Source organism: Diorhabda carinulata, chromosome X (assembly GCF_026250575.1).
Source record: "Diorhabda carinulata isolate Delta chromosome X, icDioCari1.1, whole genome shotgun sequence".
Lineage (NCBI taxonomy): Eukaryota > Metazoa > Arthropoda > Insecta > Coleoptera > Chrysomelidae > Diorhabda > Diorhabda carinulata.
In genome coordinates, this window is record NC_079472.1 from 1,831,223 (window position 1) to 1,849,532 (window position 18,310).

The window sequence follows — 18,310 nt, forward strand, 5'->3', positions numbered from 1 at the left end:
GGGATTTGTTGGAACTCTCGTTATAAAAATTTACTTCTGTTAAAACTTAATTTTGAAGAAATTGCTCCTGGTATCATGTATACCTCCTCGTTTTTCTGTGTCCCTAATATACAATTAGCTTCGACGGGATTTGTTGGAACTCTCGTTATGAAAATTTGCTTCTGTTAAAACTTAATTTTGAACAAATTGCTCCTGGTATCATGTATACCTCCACGCTTTTCTGTGTTCCTGATATACAATTAGATTCGACGGGATTTGTTGGAACTCTAGTTATGAAAATTTTCCTCTGTTAAAACTGAATTTTGAAGAAATTGCTCCTGGTATCATGTATACCTCCTCACTTTTCTGTGTTCCTGATATACAATTAGATTCGATGGGATTTGTTGGAACTCTCGTTATGAAAATTTGCTTCTGTTAAAACTGAATTTTGAAGAAATTGCTCCTGGTATCATGTATACCTCCTCGTTTTTCTGTGTCCCTAATATACAATTAGCTTCGACGGGATTTGTTGGAACTCTCGTTATGAAAATTTGCTTCTGTTAAAACTTAATTTTGAACAAATTGCTCCTGGTATCATGTATACCTCCACGCTTTTCTGTGTTCCTGATATACAATTAGATTCGATGGGATTTGTTGGAACTCTCGTTATGAAAATTTGCTTCTGTTAAAACTGAATTTTGAAGAAATTGCTCCTGGTATCATGTATACCTCCTCGTTTTTCTGTGTCCCTAATATACAATTAGCTTCGACGGGATTTGTTGGAACTCTCGTTATGAAAATTTGCTTCTGTTAAAACTTAATTTTGAACAAATTGCTCCTGGTATCATGTATACCTCCTTGTTTTTCTGTGTTCCTGATATACAATTAGATTCGATGGGATTTGTTGGAACTCTCGTTATAAAAATTTACTTCTGTTAAAACTTAATTTTGAAGAAATTGCTCCTGGTATCATGTATACCTCCTCGTTTTTCTGTGTCCCTAATATACAATTAGCTTCGACGGGATTTGTTGGAACTCTCGTTATGAAAATTTGCTTCTGTTAAAACTTAATTTTGAACAAATTGCTCCTGGTATCATGTATACCTCCACGCTTTTCTGTGTTCCTGATATACAATTAGATTCGACGGGATTTGTTGGAACTCTAGTTATGAAAATTTACCTCTGTTAAAACTGAATTGTGAAGAAATTGCTCCTGGTATCATGTATACCTCCTCACTTTTCTGTGTTCCTGATATACAATTAGATTCGATGGGATTTGTTGGAACTCTCGTTATGAAAATTTACTTCTGTTAAAACTTAATTTTGAACAAATTGCTCCTTGTATCATGTATACCTTCACGCTTTTCTGTGCTCCTGATATACAATTAGATTCGATGGGATTTGTTGGAACTCTCGTTATGAAAATTTGCTTCTGTTAAAACTTAATTTTGAACAAATTGCTCCTGGTATCATGTATACCTCCACGCTTTTCTGTGTTCCTGATATACAATTAGATTCGACGGGATTTGTTGGAACTCTAGTTATGAAAATTTACCTCTGTTAAAACTGAATTGTGAAGAAATTGCTCCTGGTATCATGTATACCTCCTCACTTTTCTGTGTTCCTGATATACAATTAGATTCGATGGGATTTGTTGGAACTCTCGTTATGAAAATTTACTTCTGTTAAAACTTAATTTTGAACAAATTGCTCCTTGTATCATGTATACCTTCACGCTTTTCTGTGCTCCTGATATACAATTAGATTCGATGGGATTTGTTGGAACTCTCGTTATGAAAATTTGCTTCTGTTAAAACTTAATTTTGAACAAATTGCTCCTGGTATCATGTATACCTCCACGCTTTTCTGTGTTCCTGATATACAATTAGATTCGACGGGATTTGTTGGAACTCTAGTTATGAAAATTTACCTCTGTTAAAACTGAATTTTGAAGAAATTGCTCCTGGTATCATGTATACCTCCTCACTTTTCTGTGTTCCTGATATACAATTAGATTCGATGGGATTTGTTGGAACTCTCGTTATGAAAATTTACTTCTGTTAAAACTTAATTTTGAACAAATTGCTCCTTGTATCATGTATACCTTCACGCTTTTCTGTGCTCCTGATATACAATTAGATTCGATGGGATTTGTTGGAACTCTCGTTATGAAAATTTGCTTCTGTTAAAACTTAATTTTGAACAAATTGCTCCTGGTATCATGTATACCTCCACGCTTTTCTGTGTTCCTGATATACAATTAGATTCGACGGGATTTGTTGGAACTCTAGTTATGAAAATTTACCTCTGTTAAAACTGTATTTTGAAGAAATTGCTCCTGGTATCATGTATACCTCCTCACTTTTCTGTGTTCCTGATATACAATTAGATTCGATGGGATTTGTTGGAACTCTCGTTATGAAAATTTACTTCTGTTAAAACTTAATTTTGAACAAATTGCTCCTGGTATCATGTATACCTTCTCACTTTTCTCAGTTCCTGATTTTGAATTAGATTGGATCAAATTCGATTTGAATAGTTTCCCATGGTACGTCTTCTATATTTCTACACTCCCTATAGAAATTTCATTTCAACTATATTTGGTGAAACTTTGATTTTTAAAAACCTCCTCGCTTTTCTGTGTTGCAGATAAAAAAATAAATTCGACAGGATTTGTTGGCACTCTGGTTATGAAAAGTTACTTATGGTACGTCGTATTCAAAATTAAACATGATGGAATTTGGTAAAACTTAATTTTGAACAATAAACCTCCTCACTTTTTTGGACTCCTGATATTGGTGAAGGATCATTTAGGAAAGGGGGATAAGTAATGAAACAATTTTTTTTGGTATTTTCCGTTTATTTTATTATAATTAAAAAAATTAAATTGGTCCTAATAAGGATAAAATAACATTATTATATATATGTATGTGAATTATACACATTGTACCAAATGGTTTGCTTATAGAAAAAAAAAACCCAACAGTAATAATAAAAAATGTAAAAACTCTGTCTACAACGCCGTTTCGTTTGTGCCCGTACATGCAGGACCAAATTTTCGAAACAATTTTTGCGAAAAAAAAACCAAAATCTAACAATATTTTTCCATAAAATTATTGGTAGATTGTATTTACCCCTGTTATCCTATCAGAAGTTAATGAATCAAATTTAAACAAATATATAACACGGAGTTTTGGAAATAGTTACTTCTGGTACTTCATATACCTCCTTGTATTTATGTTTTCCCGATACAAAATCAATTTCAAAGAAATTTTAGATACAATTTTCAAGAAATAGTTGCTCCTGGTACGTCGTATACATTTTCGTTCTTTTGGTAGGAAAAAAAATTAGACAAAATTTGAATAAATTAGACTTTAAGAAAATAATTATTCCTGTTGTTCATGTTTTCCTAGTACATAATCAATTTTAAATAAAATTTTGGAGGAATAGTAACTTCTGGTACGTCGTATACCTCCTAGTTCTCTTGGTGTAAAACCTAATTGGACAAAATTGAAAGAAATTAGATTTTGAGAGCACAACTACTCCTGATACATCATATAGCTCCTCGTATGTATGTTTTCCTAGCCCAAAATGAATTTTAGACATTTTAGAAATAATTTTAGACATTTTAGAAATAATTTTAGTCATGATTACTTCTGGCAAGTCTTACACCTCCTCATTTTCCTGATACCAAACCAAATTTGACAAAATGCGATGAAATTGGATTTTGAAACCACAATTACTCCTGCTACATCGTGGTACTTTTCCCCCCTTTCTACCTCCTGCTGCTTATTACTACTTATTATTCTTTTTCCTGTTGCCTCGTTTATATTATGCCTCCAGTTACTTCGTATATCTTTTCACCTCCTGTTATTTCTCACATCTTTCTACCTCCTGTTACTTTTTCCCCCTTTCTACCTCCTGCGACTTCTTCCATATTTTTATTTCCTGTTTCCTCGACAATATTTTAACTCCTGTTACTTCGTACATCTTTCTAGTTCTTGTTACCTCGCACATTATTTTGCCTCCCGTTACTTCCTACATGTTTTTATCTCCTGTTACCTTATATACCTTTCAACCTCGTCCATCTTACTACCTCCTAATATTTGGTACATCTTTTTACTTCCTATTACCTCATACATCTTTTTATCTCCTGATACCTAATCTACCTTTCTGTCTCCTGTTATTTCGTTCATATGTTTGCCTCCTGTTACCTCTTCCTTCCTGATATGATACCTCCTCGTTTTTTGCTGATCAAATAGTGATTGTATTGAAAATAGTGATTTTTTTGCAAAAAAATTGTTCCGGTTCAGTTGATCGCACAATTGTTCTATTATTTTATACAGGGGTTAATATAAATATAATTCTCAAATAGATGTTTGTGTATATAGTAACATGTTTACAACCGGTATAAATGCAGTAACAAACCATACAAAAAATATATAATAATGGCATTGTAGAGATCAATAAAGTTTATATATCAAAAAAATAATAATAATTTGAGAAATATATTACAAGTTATATTACTTTGACGCCCCAAAATGATTCATTTAGGTAAAAGGAACGTTCACAGATTATATATACAAAAAGTATTACAGGTAATTAGAACAAAAGGCCATATTTCCGTATTTACCCATCTAAAACTTGTTAGTTTAGCGTTTTCGATAATGTAGAATCCATTTATCGAAGTACAACATATCGGAAATAAGTAATAAATGAATTGGTCGTCATCCGGTTCGTATTTATTATTGGAGGGGATATTTTTAGAATTGGATTTCGATAAATGGATTCTGCGTTATCGAAAACGTCGAATTGGCGTGTTGTTGTTGAATCGGGTAGATTCGGAAGTATTTCCGGAAAATATATGAAATAAATAACCGACATCTTTAAACCCTGTAAATTTATAATAGTCGTATAAATATTTTTAACTAATTTAGGTAAAAATTGTTATAAAATTTATAAAACACGCAAAATTTCGCTACATCTGTTGAAATTTTAACTAGGTCCGATCAATTTCGTACACGAAAGTTTAACAAAAACCAAAAAAAAAATGTTACTATGTATAAAAATGGAATGAAATGAAATTTTTGATTAGACGGTTTTTTTACCGGATCGTCTATACGCACCTTAAACAATAACTTAGTGAAATAATACATAAAACACGGTACTTTTGAAAAAAAACCGGTGAATTCTTTTGTTGGACGGTTTTTTCACCGGATCGTGTATACAAATCTTAATAGATTTGATTTAAGATAATTTATGAGAAATAATGTGAATTTGAGAAAATAAGATTGGGGATGGTAAGAAACGTTTTAATATTTCCTCAAGATAAAATTTGAAACGAATTTGGAGAGAAAATAGACGGTATTTCTGCCGGATCGTGTATACACATCTTAAAAACTGGGATATTTCATGAAAAATGATGCGAAATTGTTAATATAACATTGAGGATTGTGAGAAACGTTATGAAATTTCGTCAAGAATAAATTTAAATTGAATTTGGAGAGAAAATAGGCGGTTTTTCTGCCGGATCGTGTATACACATCTTAAAAACTGGGATATTTTATGAAAAATGATGCGAAATTGTTAATATAACATTGAGGATTGTGAGAAACGTTATGAAATTTCGTCAAGAATAAATTTAAATTGAATTTGGAGAGAAAATAGGCGGTTTTTCTGCCGGATCGTGTATACACATCTTAAAAACTGGGATATTTTATGAAAAATGATGCGAAATTGTTAAAATAACATTGAGGATTATGAGAAACGTTTTAAAATTTCCTCAAGATAAAATTTGAAACGAATTTGGAGAGAAAATAGGCGGTTTTTCTGCCGGATCGTGTACACACATCTTAAAAACTGAGATGTTTCATGAAAAATGATGCGAAATTGTTAAAATAACATTGAGGATTATGAGAAACGTTTTAAAATTTCCTCAAGATAAAATTTGAAACGAATTTGGAGAGAAAATAGGCGGTTTTTCTGCCGGATCGTGTACACACATCTTAAAAACTGAGATGTTTCATGAAAAATGATGCGAAATTGTTAAAATAACATTGAGGATTATGAGAAACGTTTTAAAATTTCCTCAAGATAAAATTTGAAACGAATTTGGAGAGAAAATAGGCGGTTTTTCTGCCGGATCGTGTACACACATCTTAAAAACTGAGATGTTTCATGAAAAATGATGCGAAATTGTTAAAATAACATTGAGGATTATGAGAAACGTTTTAAAATTTCCTCAAGATAAAATTTGAAACGAATTTGGAGAGAAAATAGGCGGTTTTTCTGCCGGATCGTGTACACACATCTTAAAAACTGGGATATTTCATGAAAAATGATGCGAAATTGTTAAAATAACATTGAGGATTATGAGAAACGTTTTAAAATTTCCTCAAGATAAAATTTGAAACGAATTTGGAGAGAAAATAGGCGGTTTTTCTGCCGGATCGTGTACACACATCTTAAAAACTGGGATATTTCATGAAAAATGATGCGAAATTGTTAAAATAACATTGAGGATTATGAGAAACGTTTTAAAATTTCCTCAAGATAAAATTTGAAACGAATTTGGAGAGAAAATAGGCAGTTTTTCTGCCGGATCGTGTACACACATCTTAAAAACTGGGATGTTTCATGAAAAATGATGCGAAATTGTTAAAATAACATTGAGGATTATGAGAAACGTTTTAAAATTTCCTCAAGATAAAATTTGAAACGAATTTGGAGAGAAAATAAGCGGTTTTTCTGCCGGATCGTGTATACACATCTTAAAAACTGGGATATTTCATGAAAAATGATGCGAAATTGTTAAAATAACATTGAGGATTATGAGAAACGTTTTAAAATTTCCTCAAGATAAAATTTGAAACGAATTTGGAGAGAAAATAGGCGGTTTTTCTGCCGGATCGTGTACACACATCTTAAAAACTGGGATATTTTATGAAAAATGATGCGAAATTGTTAAAATAACATTGAGGATTATGAGAAGCGTTTTAAAATTTCCTCAAGATGAAATTTGAAACGAATTTGGAGAGAAAATAGGCGGTTTTTCTGCCGGATCGTGTACACACATCTTAAAAACTGGGATGTTTCATGAAAAATGATGCGAAATTGTTAAAATAACATTGAGGATTATGAGAAACGTTTTAAAATTTTCTCAAGATAAAATTTGAATCGAATTTGGAGAGAAAATAGGCGGTTTTTCTGCCGGATCGTGTATGAACATCTTAAAAACTGGGATATTTTATGAAAAATGATGCGAAATTGTTAAAATAACATTGAGGATTATGAGAAGCGTTTTAAAATTTCCTCAAGATGAAATTTGAAACGAATTTGGAGAGAAAATAGGCAGTTTTTCTGCCGGATCTTGTGTACACATCTAAAAAATTGTTTTTTAATAAAGTTTTTCCTGATTTTTTCATATTATGAATATGAGGCGAAAAGAAGAACCATTTTGTTTTTTTGGCGTCTAATTTCGTATACGAACGTATCGGACGTTTCGTAAGCACCATCAATGTTTGACATATTATTATTTTTTTTTATAATTCATAAATAATTTAACTACAATTTTAGAATTATATATACAAAAAGGATTATTCGCAATTCAACGTGTCCAGTATTACAAAAACTAATTTAAGAAGTTCCTTGACGTGTACACTCAAGAAAAAAATGGCACAATAAATTTAAATCACATCCAGATGCAGACTCTTCCTTCAGGCTGGCAGTTTAGGTGGTGTTTAAATCACAAAAAGAGGTAAAATAAACTCAAATAGTCTTGTCATCAATCCTTGTTAAAAAAATTACAGGTTAAAAGTACGTTTATACAACGCGGTTTTAATGGGACGTGTAAACCAAGCTTTAAATATCGAATAAATATGATTTAAATAATATTTTGATATTGAAATCAGAGGATTGGATAATTACTTTTCCAGTTATTGTATATTTTGAAGCTTAAATAAATGCACGCATATTTAAATGCAGTTTCTGTTGATAATATTTCGAATCATCAGAATCTACTTCACCGGCTCGTGTATAACTACCTTTACAAGTGATTTAGATAATGGATAAGGTTGAAATAAAAGAAAAATATTTTTTTTATTGGAACAACATCTGGGAAACCCACGGAAAATAGATAAAAATGGAGATCTATGTTTGCCGGATCGTATAGGACGTCTTTAAAAATGTTTAAATTATGCAATCACTAAACTAACTGTAGAAAATGGATAAACAAAGAAAGAAAAACACAATTTTTTAAATGGGAATCAAATTTAGTGCTACGGTATTTTGCAATAAGATTATTCATGAAATTTTAAGATATGAACAAAACCCAAGATAATAATAGAATTTATAAATTTACACAGAATTTTTTTATTCGACAGGTTTTTCTGCCGGATCGTGTATATACACCATGAAACAATGAAATATTTCGTGAAACTTATTTTAAAAAATGCGCAAGTGGCACTGTAAGAAGCGTTATGATGATACCACAAAAATAAATTAAAAATTAATTTCGAGAGAAGATAAATCGGTTTTTCTACCGGATCGTGTAACCACATCTTAAGATATTACGTATTTCAAGAGAACATAAAATATCACTTTAGTATTATATAATCCTTAAACATAAAGAAAGTATAAATGAATTTAGGGAGAAAATTGGCGGTTATTTTGCCGGATCGCGGATATATACCTTAAACAATGAGATATTGCAAAGAAATGCACAACGTTATCGATACGTACTATTCTAAAAAAAAGTTCATTATTTAAACGATTTTTCCATAACTATATTTCATCAAGATTCAATTTTTTGGACGGTTTTTTTTCCGGATCGAGTATACACCTCTCAAAAAAACGAGATTTTTGAGAAAAATAATAATAAAATGCTTTATCACACTAAAAAAGGTTACTGATAGTTAGCAATTTTATTATACATTTTTTTTACCGGATCGTGTATAAGCCCCTTAATCAGTCAAACGGTTTAGAACCAAAATTTAATTAAAAATGTGTGGTTTTAGATTCTGTTGATTAGAAATCCGAAATAACAATCAATTTATTGACGATTAAAAGCAAATGACTCGGTCGAGTTGTTGAAAATCAATATTTTATCGAATTATTTCAAAAAGAAATTCAGTCAAAACGAAGCAATTAGCGATTATATATGAATGGTCACCGTATACAAGGACCTGATATGCCAAAACTCGAAAAGTCATCAGAAAATCGTCTTTTTAGGCCATTTCAACAATTTTCGTTTCACTACCAAACAAATTTCAACCGAATCCGTTTCGCGATAGCAGAATTTCCGAAAATGTTTTTCATTTCTGCTAGAAACAGTGGCAACCAAAACGATTTTCTGACACGATCAAATCTCACGCGCCAATTTGAGGTTATTTTCCACGATTTGTATCAACACACGCAGCATCAGTAAGTCTTTGGAGTGGTTAGATGCGTAGTTTCGCTACGTTTCGGAGGCGGCGGCGGCGGCGGTCGTTTGGATTTCATCGAATCCATCGACGATACCGACGATCTGATTTCGTTTCTAACGTGTACCGGACTGGTGGCGTATTCGACGACAGCATCGGGATTATTATCTCGATAGATGTTCTCGTAAACGTTGTTCGGTCCGTAATGTTCCTGTACCCAATTCGAAACGTTGTGTTCCTTGTAATCGGGTAGAAGGACGGGGGGATCGCGGAAACCAAGTACTTCGTGCGGCGTTGTTTCCGGTTCCAGTTTGCATTTCTGAGCTACCTGTATAAACAAAAAGAAAAATTTCATTATTTATTGTAGAAAAAGAAGAAGAAACTTTTTCTTCGTTTGTTGTAAATACTGGTTTGAGTAGAAAGTTCAAAAAGAAGAAGAAAAGTTGAATATAGTCGTGTTCAAAAAGAAATAGAAAAATGTCTACTGGAAAAACCTAAAAAGAAGAAGAATTGTTAAGTGTGATTTTGTTTTTCTTATGTATATGTCAAAAAGAAAGTCAAAATGGTCAAAAAAGTTTCAAAAATGGGTACTTAATTTTACGTATCAACCAATGGTACAAATCGTCAAAAAAGAAGAAGTATTTATAGATAGCTGTTGTCATATGTTGTCAAAAAGTTAAGAAGAAGAAGTATCGTAAGTACCTAAGTCAAAGAGAAGTTGACAAAGATGTATTTCATTTTACATATCTGTCAAATAAGAAGTCGGTATGACAAAAGTAGCTGTTCTTTTGTCGTGAATGTCAAAGAAAAATTGAGCAAAGAAGAAAAAGTGTTGAAAATGGCTATTTTCCATAGTTCTTCTTAAAGGAGAAATCGTTAAAAAAAAATAGAAGTGTCAGAGAAGACTGTTTTTACGTACCTAACAAAAGAAAAGTGGAAAAAAAATGAAAAAGGAAGTTTTTGCTTTGACATATGTGTCAACAAAGAAGTTTCGAAGTATCAAAAATGGCTGATTTTTGTATATTTATGTCAAAGGAGTCGAGAAACGAGGAAAACTGTCCAAATAACTGTTTTCATCACATAACTACTAAATAGTTCTTTTTTATGTATATATATGCTAGAATAAAATCGAAAAAAACAGAAAAATGTCAACATGACTACCAAAAAAGTCAAAGAAGAATAAATGTCAAAATAGCTAGTTTTTACAAATATCTACCAAAGAAGTTGTTGAAAAAGAAAGAAGAAAAGTGTCAAAATGACTTTTCTGTCACATACCTACTAAGAAGTGTCAAAAATTATTGTTTTCGACAAATACCTACCAAAAAGAAAAAAAAAATACCAAAAATGAAGTACATACCAATCATAGAAGAAGTCTAAGATTAAAAAGTGTTGAAAATGGCCGTCTTAGTATATAGCAGCCAAATAAAAAATAAAATAGAAGAAAAAGTGCTGAAAATGGCTGTTTTTCTACATATTTACCAAAAAAAGTTGAAATACGATCAAAAAATGTCAAAATGAACTTTTTTGATATTAACGTAATAAAGAAGAGGTTGAGAAGAACATGAACTTCTATTTTTTCATACACCATTCATAGGAAAAGCAAAAAAAGAAGAAAAAGTGTCAGAAATGGTTATTTTTATCAAAAATGGAATCTAATAAGAAAAAAAAAGGAAAAAAACATCTATTTTAGTATATATCAATAAAAGAAGAAGAAAAAAACCTAAAATGGCAGCTTTGGTGAATTTTTAACTTAAAAAGAAGTCGAAAACAAACAAAAAGTGAAAAAACGACTGTTTTTGTCATAAACTTAATAAAAAAGAAGTCAAATAAGAAGATAAAATAACAAAAATGTCTATGTCATCATATATCATTGATAGAAGAAATGAAAAGAAAAGAAAACGTGCCAAAAATGGCCGATTTTGTAGATATATGCCAAAAAAGATGTCGAAAACAAACAAAAAACGTCAAATTCACTTTTTAAAAAAGAGGTTTTTACCAAATAAGAAGAAAAAGTGACAGAACCATCTATTATAGTACGTACCAACCAAAGAAGAAGAGAAAGAAGAAGAAAAAAAGCCAAAATTGGTTATTTTTATAGATGTATACCAAAAAAGAAGTCGAAAACTAGGAAATATGTCAAAATTGGCTATTTCTCTACATAATTACAAAAAAGCTAGTAAAAAATCGAAGAAATATCAGTTATAGTTTGTACTGGTCAATAAAAAAGATTAAGAAAGAAGAAATAGTGTTAAAAATGGCTGTTTCTGTAAAAATTTACCAAAAAAAAAGTCGAATTAAAATCAAAAGTGTCATAAATGTCTAAACCAATTAAAGAAGATGTCAAAAAAGAAGACAAAGTGACAGAACCATCTATTTCAGTATATACCAAACAAAAAAGAAGAGAAAAAGAAAAGAATCTGACAAAAATTGCTGTTTTCGTAGATATTTACCGAAAAAGAAGTCGAGAAAGAAGAAGTGGTAGTGAAAATGCCTATTTTATCATTCACAAAAAATTGTGAAAAAAGAAGAAATAGTGTCAAATAAGAAGTGAAAAAAGAAGAAAAAGTATCGAAAATGGCAGTTTCTGTACATATTTACCAAATAAGATGTCGAGAAAGAAGAAATAGTGCCAAAATGATTATTTCTGCTCATATTTACCAAGAGAAGATAACCAAAAAAGATCCAAAAATGGCTATTATAGTCCATTACAGTTTGTACAAGTCAGAGAAAGGGATAAAAAAGAAGAAACAGTGTTAAAAATGGCTGTTTCTGAACGTATTCACCAAATAAGAATTCGAGAAAGAAAGACAAGTGTCAAAATGGTTATTTCTGCACATATTTACAAAAAGAGGAAGTCAAAAAAGAAGATAATAAAATATTCTTATAATACACATATCAACCTAAGAAGAAAGGAAAAAAAAAAGAAAAAATGCCAAAGATGGTTATTTGTGTAGATATTTACCAAAAAATCAAAAAGGAAGAAAAAAAGTAAAAAATGACTGATTACATACATAACTTTCAAAAAGACAAGAAAAAAATGTCAACCTGTCTACCTGTCAAAGAAACCTCAAACAAATATACCAAAGAAGAAAATCCCCCTCCCCCCAAAAAAAGAAAACATTACCAAAAATGGCAACGCCCTTTACCGTCGAGTACACCAATCAACATACCTGCCATTTTTTTCTCATAACCCTTTGCAAATCCTTCAAAAATTCCACCGGCGGTTCGACCAACTTTTTCGGACTAGTCAATTTGGTGGTTTCCGCCCTTTTAGGCGGCGGCGGTTTTTTCGGTAAAGGCGGCACTTCCTGCGGCGTCAAATTAAAACTAATCTTTTTGCCAGTCTTCTTAGGACTAGGGGGCTCCTGGAAATTCACCTTCCTCTGTATACCGGGCGAATTCCGGTAGGTGTTGCCGGAAGACGAACCCGAACTGTTACTCGACGCTATACTATTACAAGAAATCTGTCTCGGTAAAGAAGAAGAAGACTGTCTAATGGAAGACCGAAGACCCGCGGTACCGTACAACATCTCCTGACCGTTGACGCATCTATGCGCCGTCACATTGAAATTAACCGGCGGATTTCCTTGAATAGGCGTACTACAACCGCTTCCGGCGTTCGATTGCGGAGGACTACAAACCGGTGTATTCAATCTCGAATGGGTTGGCGTTAAATCCGGCGACAAGGCTCCGCCGATCCTTTTCCTTATAGCGGTATCCTCTCCGGGCGGCGGCGGTAGCGACATGAGCGACAATTGGCTACCGGTTAATTCGGCGCCGGTAATCGGCGGTAAATCGATCGGATTCGGAGGCGGCGGAAGACTATCGAGGGAAAGATTCGAATTGTATACTTCGGGAGGCGGCGCCGGTAAGGAATAATTATTTATTATTATATCGTCGTGGTTTTCGGGGGGCGGCGGCGGTAACGACGTTATGGAATCCGTCATAACGGTCGATAAGTAACCGTTTCCGGTAGTATAATCCGGTAAAGTACCGCACAAAGGCGTCGTATTTCCGCTTCTGTTTCCCGTAGATTCGACGGATCCTCTGGATTTGTAGGAATGTTGCCTTTTTAGGGTACCGCTGTTGGAGGAATCGTCCGATTGGTTGGATTTCCTTCGGTTATGACCTCGCGTTAAAGTACCGGAATTTGTGTAGATTATGGGACTGGAGGGTAATGGGGTTCCGTCGGTTTCGTCCCTAGTTTCGCCGACTTCTTTCAATTGTCGAGTGATATTGGTTAACGGTAAACTGGGTTTCATCGATGGTTTTCTTTTGATGGTACCTAAAATGAATGAAAACATTTTTTATATTTAAATTTTTTTCAATTTTCCAATAGTTTTAGGTGTGTATTTACCCATGGGAAATTCGGAATCGAAAGCGTTTTCGCAACTGGACGGGGCGCTGTCCGACATACAACCGCTGGAACTGGAGCTACTAGCTCTGCTGTGTCTTCCCGAGCTCATATCGGTCGATGTGGAATATGTTTCGCTTTGGGTTCCATAACCGGCTTCGCTACTTTGATATCTATAATATTTACAACGAACAATTAGTACATAACAAAAAAAATGAAATGAAAGGAGAATCGTCGGAATAATGGAAGAGAAATCCGTTTTAAATGGAAAAAACCAAATGGGGTATGTTAAAATTGGGGAAGATGAAATTAAACTCTGAAGGAAAAGGAGTATTGAAGAAGTAATAGAATGGGAATCCTTAAAAACGATAGAATAAGATAAAGGAAGATAAAACAAAAGAAAGAAGTATCGAAACAGGAATGAAAAAGAAATCGTTTGTAAATGAAAGATCTAAAAGAGATAGGACGAGAAAAAGGTGTCAAAGTGACATTTTTTTGTACATAATTACCAAAAGAGAAGTCGAAGAAGAAGAAAAAATGTCAAATTGACTGTTTTCGTACACAATTAGAAAAAGAGAAGTCGGAAAAGAAGGAAAAGTAGAAAATTTTCTGTTTTTTGTAAAGATCCACCAAACAAGTAGACGAAAACGATCCAAAGTGTCAAACTAATCATTTTTTGTATAAAGAAGAAGTTAAAATGACAGTTATTTTGTACATATTGTCGAATAAGAAGAAAAAGTACTAAAATGACATATTTACCAAAAGAAAAGTAAAAGAAGGAGGAAAATGTCAAACTGACAGTTTTTGTAGACAATTAGAAAATTCATCAAAGAAAGAGTCAATAACGAACATTAAATATCAAATTGACTATTTTTTGTACAAAAAAGAAATTGAAAAAGAAGAAAAAGGTCAAAAATGGTAGAATAAGAATAGAAAGTGTGGAATTGATTATTTTTTGTATACATAAGATGTCGATAAAGGATAAAAAGTGTCAAACATGCTCGAAGAAATCGAAGAAAACAAATGTCAAATTGACAGTTTTTTTTGTATAAAACAGAAGTTGGGGAAGGAAAAAAATATAGTATTGACTGTTTTCTCACACAACTACCATACGAATCCAGCAAAAAATGTTGATAACGTGAAACAAATGTCAAAAATGACAATTTTTGATATATATACACCCAAAACAAAGTGGACAAAGCACAAGAAATGTCAAAAATGACAGTTATCGTACATACCCACCCAAAACAAAGTCAACAAAGCACAAAAATGTCAAAAACGATAGTTTTTGGTACATATACACTCAAAACAAAGTCAACAAAGCACAAGAAATGTCAAAAACGATAGTTTTTGGTACATATACACTCAAAACAAAGTCAACAAAGCACAAGAAATGTCAAAAACGATAGTTTTTGGTACATATACACTCAAAACAAAGTCAACAAAGCACAAGAAATGTCAAAAACGATAGTTTTTGGTACATATACACTCAAAACAAAGTCAACAAAGCACAAGAAATGTCAAAAACGATAGTTTTTGGTACATATACACTCAAAACAAAGTCAACAAAGCACAAGAAATGTCAAAAACGATAGTTTTTGGTACATATACACTCAAAACAAAGTCAACAAAGCACAAGAAATGTCAAAAACGATAGTTTTTGGTACATATACACTCAAAACAAAGTCAACAAAGCACAAGAAATGTCAAAAACGATAGTTTTTGGTACATATACACTCAAAACAAAGTCAACAAAGCACAAGAAATGTCAAAAACGATAGTTTTTGGTACATATACACTCAAAACAAAGTCAACAAAGCACAAGAAATGTCAAAAACGATAGTTTTTGGTACATATACACTCAAAACAAAGTCAACAAAGCACAAGAAATGTCAAAAACGATAGTTTTTGGTACATATACACTCAAAACAAAGTCAACAAAGCACAAGAAATGTCAAAAACGATAGTTTTTGGTACATATACACTCAAAACAAAGTCAACAAAGCACAAGAAATGTCAAAAACGATAGTTTTTGGTACATATACACTCAAAACAAAGTCAACAAAGCACAAGAAATGTCAAAAACGATAGTTTTTGGTACATATACACTCAAAACAAAGTCAACAAAGCACAAGAAATGTCAAAAACGATAGTTTTTGGTACATATACACTCAAAACAAAGTCAACAAAGCACAAGAAATGTCAAAAATGACAGTTTTTGTACATACCCACCAAAAACAAAGTGGACAAAGTGGACAAAGCACAACAAATGTAAAAAATGTCAGTTTTCGTACATATTCATCAAAAACAAAGTCGAAAAAGCACAACAACAGTCAAAAATGACATTTTTGGTACATACCCACCAAAAACAAAGTGGACAAAGCACAACAAATGTCAAAAACGACAGTTTTTGGTACATATACACTCAAAACAAAGTCAACAAAGCACAAGAAATGTCAAAAATGACAGTTTTCGTACATATTCATCAAAAACAAAGTGGACAAAGCACAACAAATGTCAAAAACGACAGTTTTTGGTACATATTCATCAAAAACAAAATCAAAGGATAAAAAATCTAGTAAATATTAAAAAGGGAAACGATTATTTACTAATTCGAGAATGGTACAAAGAGAAATGACTAAAAAATTAATTGTTAATAAAATAATGAAATGAAAATTTTGGAAAAAAAAATCAAAATATTGGTCAAATATTGTTTCCATAAAACAATAATACACACAACTCGATATTTTTAACGCCTTAAATAAAGTTTCAATATTTTTTTCTAAGCCCGTACGCCAACAAATTTTCCAAAACATTTCTGGAACATACCAGAACGTTCAGAACTTCAAAAAGGCGAAAAACCGACACGAGTAAACATTTAAGGAAAAAACGAAAGATTATACGGGGGTTAAACGACACTTACCCTTGCGTAGGTGTGGTAACATTAGACGGAAACGATTGAACGGCGATGGAACTAACAGAACAACTCCTGGCGTTGGCTAAAATGTCCAAATCCTCTTGGGCCAGCTCGTCGACGAGACTCCTGTAATTATCCATCAATTGTTTACCGAATTTCGCTATCCTCATACCGACCATCCACCTTTCCAACGTGTTCTGGTCCTCGGCGCACAAATATTTTATGTACTTCGTCGATTTCGGTTCTTGTAATCTGAATTAAAAAAAAAATTATGTATAATTTTATCTTCTTTGACCCCAAAGTTCGAATTCCGCTGATAATTCCGCGTTTACCTCGGATGTTTAACGGCGAAACAAAAATCCGTCGGAGCCTTGTACTTTTTCTTCCATCCCAAGCCGTAATAGATGTGGTTGTTGTCGAATGTGGCCAGGCAGACCAAATCCTTGGCCGATTTCGCTTTATCCTTCGGGTAATAATACAATCCCGACGCCCGGAGAACGAAATGGTGTTTTTTCCATCCTTTCTTCGAATCCGCCTTCAAATAGAGAGGTCCTTCCACTTCGGGCGGATTGTTCGAGGAGAAGTATTCTTCCAATAACATATTTCTGAAATGTTCGTCGTAGTCCTGATCTTCCTTTTTGTCGGTAGACGATAAGAGGAATCTTTCCGGTTGGGAAAACAATTTGATCTTATCTTCTCTTTCTACGAAGTAGATTTTGTTTTTGGAATCGCGTGTCCAAAGTAGGAGATTGTCCACTAGGAGTTCGTGGTCTTCGTAGAATCTCTCTGGAATGTGAATGGATGAAATATAAGAAAAGAAATGGAATAGAAAATAAGTTATCGAGATGAAAAGGAAAATAAATAAAAAAAACTAGTAGAGAAAATCGATGGGAAGAATGTAAAAGTAGAAGACAGGAGGAAAAGAAAGCAAAGAATTTACGGAGACAAAAAGAACTAAAAAAAAAAAAAGAAATAATAGAGAAATAGATAATAAAAGAGACTAAAAATAAAAAAAAACTGTGTTGTAAGTGGACATAAAGTTGAAAAACATGATTTAACGTAGTAAGAAAACATAATTCGAAGAAAAGGAGACGTATGAAAATGATTAGAATGAAAGTAATAGAAGAATAAATAAAGACGAAGACGACGAAAAACTAAAAGATATAATTTTGGAAAAAAGGTTTAGAAGAGAATGAAATTATCAAAAGAATAATTGATAAAAAACACAAATGAAAAAGGAAAATAGCCAAAATAAATTGAAGAGAATGAGAATAAAAGACAACAAACGAGGAGGAAACGTTAAATTAATGGATATAACATTGGAAGACACGATTTAAAAGTCAATGAGGCTAAATATACAAAAGGGGGTTGAACAAAATTATTTCTAAAAGAATAGACGGAAAAAGAAGTAAAGGACGAGGAATAAATGCATAAAGAACGAAAAGACATTTCTAGATTGACAAATGGATCAAAGAAACGCGTAAAAAGGGAAGGAATCGAAAGATTAAATAAAAGAGAAGACGAGGAAGAAGAAAAAATGTCAAATTGACTGTTTTGTAGACAATTAGAAAAAGAAGAAATACAATCGAAAATCGGCAATTCAGAGTGCATTTCTGGAGCTGCTATTGGGAGTTTTAAGGT

General features: G+C 32.5%; 1 protein-coding gene across 4 annotated transcripts in view; it reads right to left on the bottom strand.

Annotated features, from left to right (window-relative positions):
- Nucleotides 1–2,818: 2,818 nt before the first annotated feature.
- Nucleotides 2,819–18,310, bottom strand: part of LOC130900842 (amyloid beta A4 precursor protein-binding family B member 1-interacting protein) — a 97,092-nt gene continuing 81,600 nt past the window's right edge. For all 4 annotated transcript variants that reach the window (XM_057811747.1, XM_057811746.1, XM_057811748.1 and 1 more), the window contains 5 exons: nucleotides 17,002–17,455; nucleotides 16,676–16,921; nucleotides 13,756–13,925; nucleotides 12,569–13,683; nucleotides 2,819–9,726 (listed from right to left, as the gene is read on the bottom strand). In XM_057811747.1, the coding sequence (XP_057667730.1) occupies nucleotides 9,397–9,726; nucleotides 12,569–13,683; nucleotides 13,756–13,925; nucleotides 16,676–16,921; nucleotides 17,002–17,455 (2,315 nt within the window). In that variant the 3' untranslated portion in view covers nucleotides 2,819–9,396. The remainder of the gene's footprint in view (nucleotides 9,727–12,568; nucleotides 13,684–13,755; nucleotides 13,926–16,675; nucleotides 16,922–17,001; nucleotides 17,456–18,310) is intronic.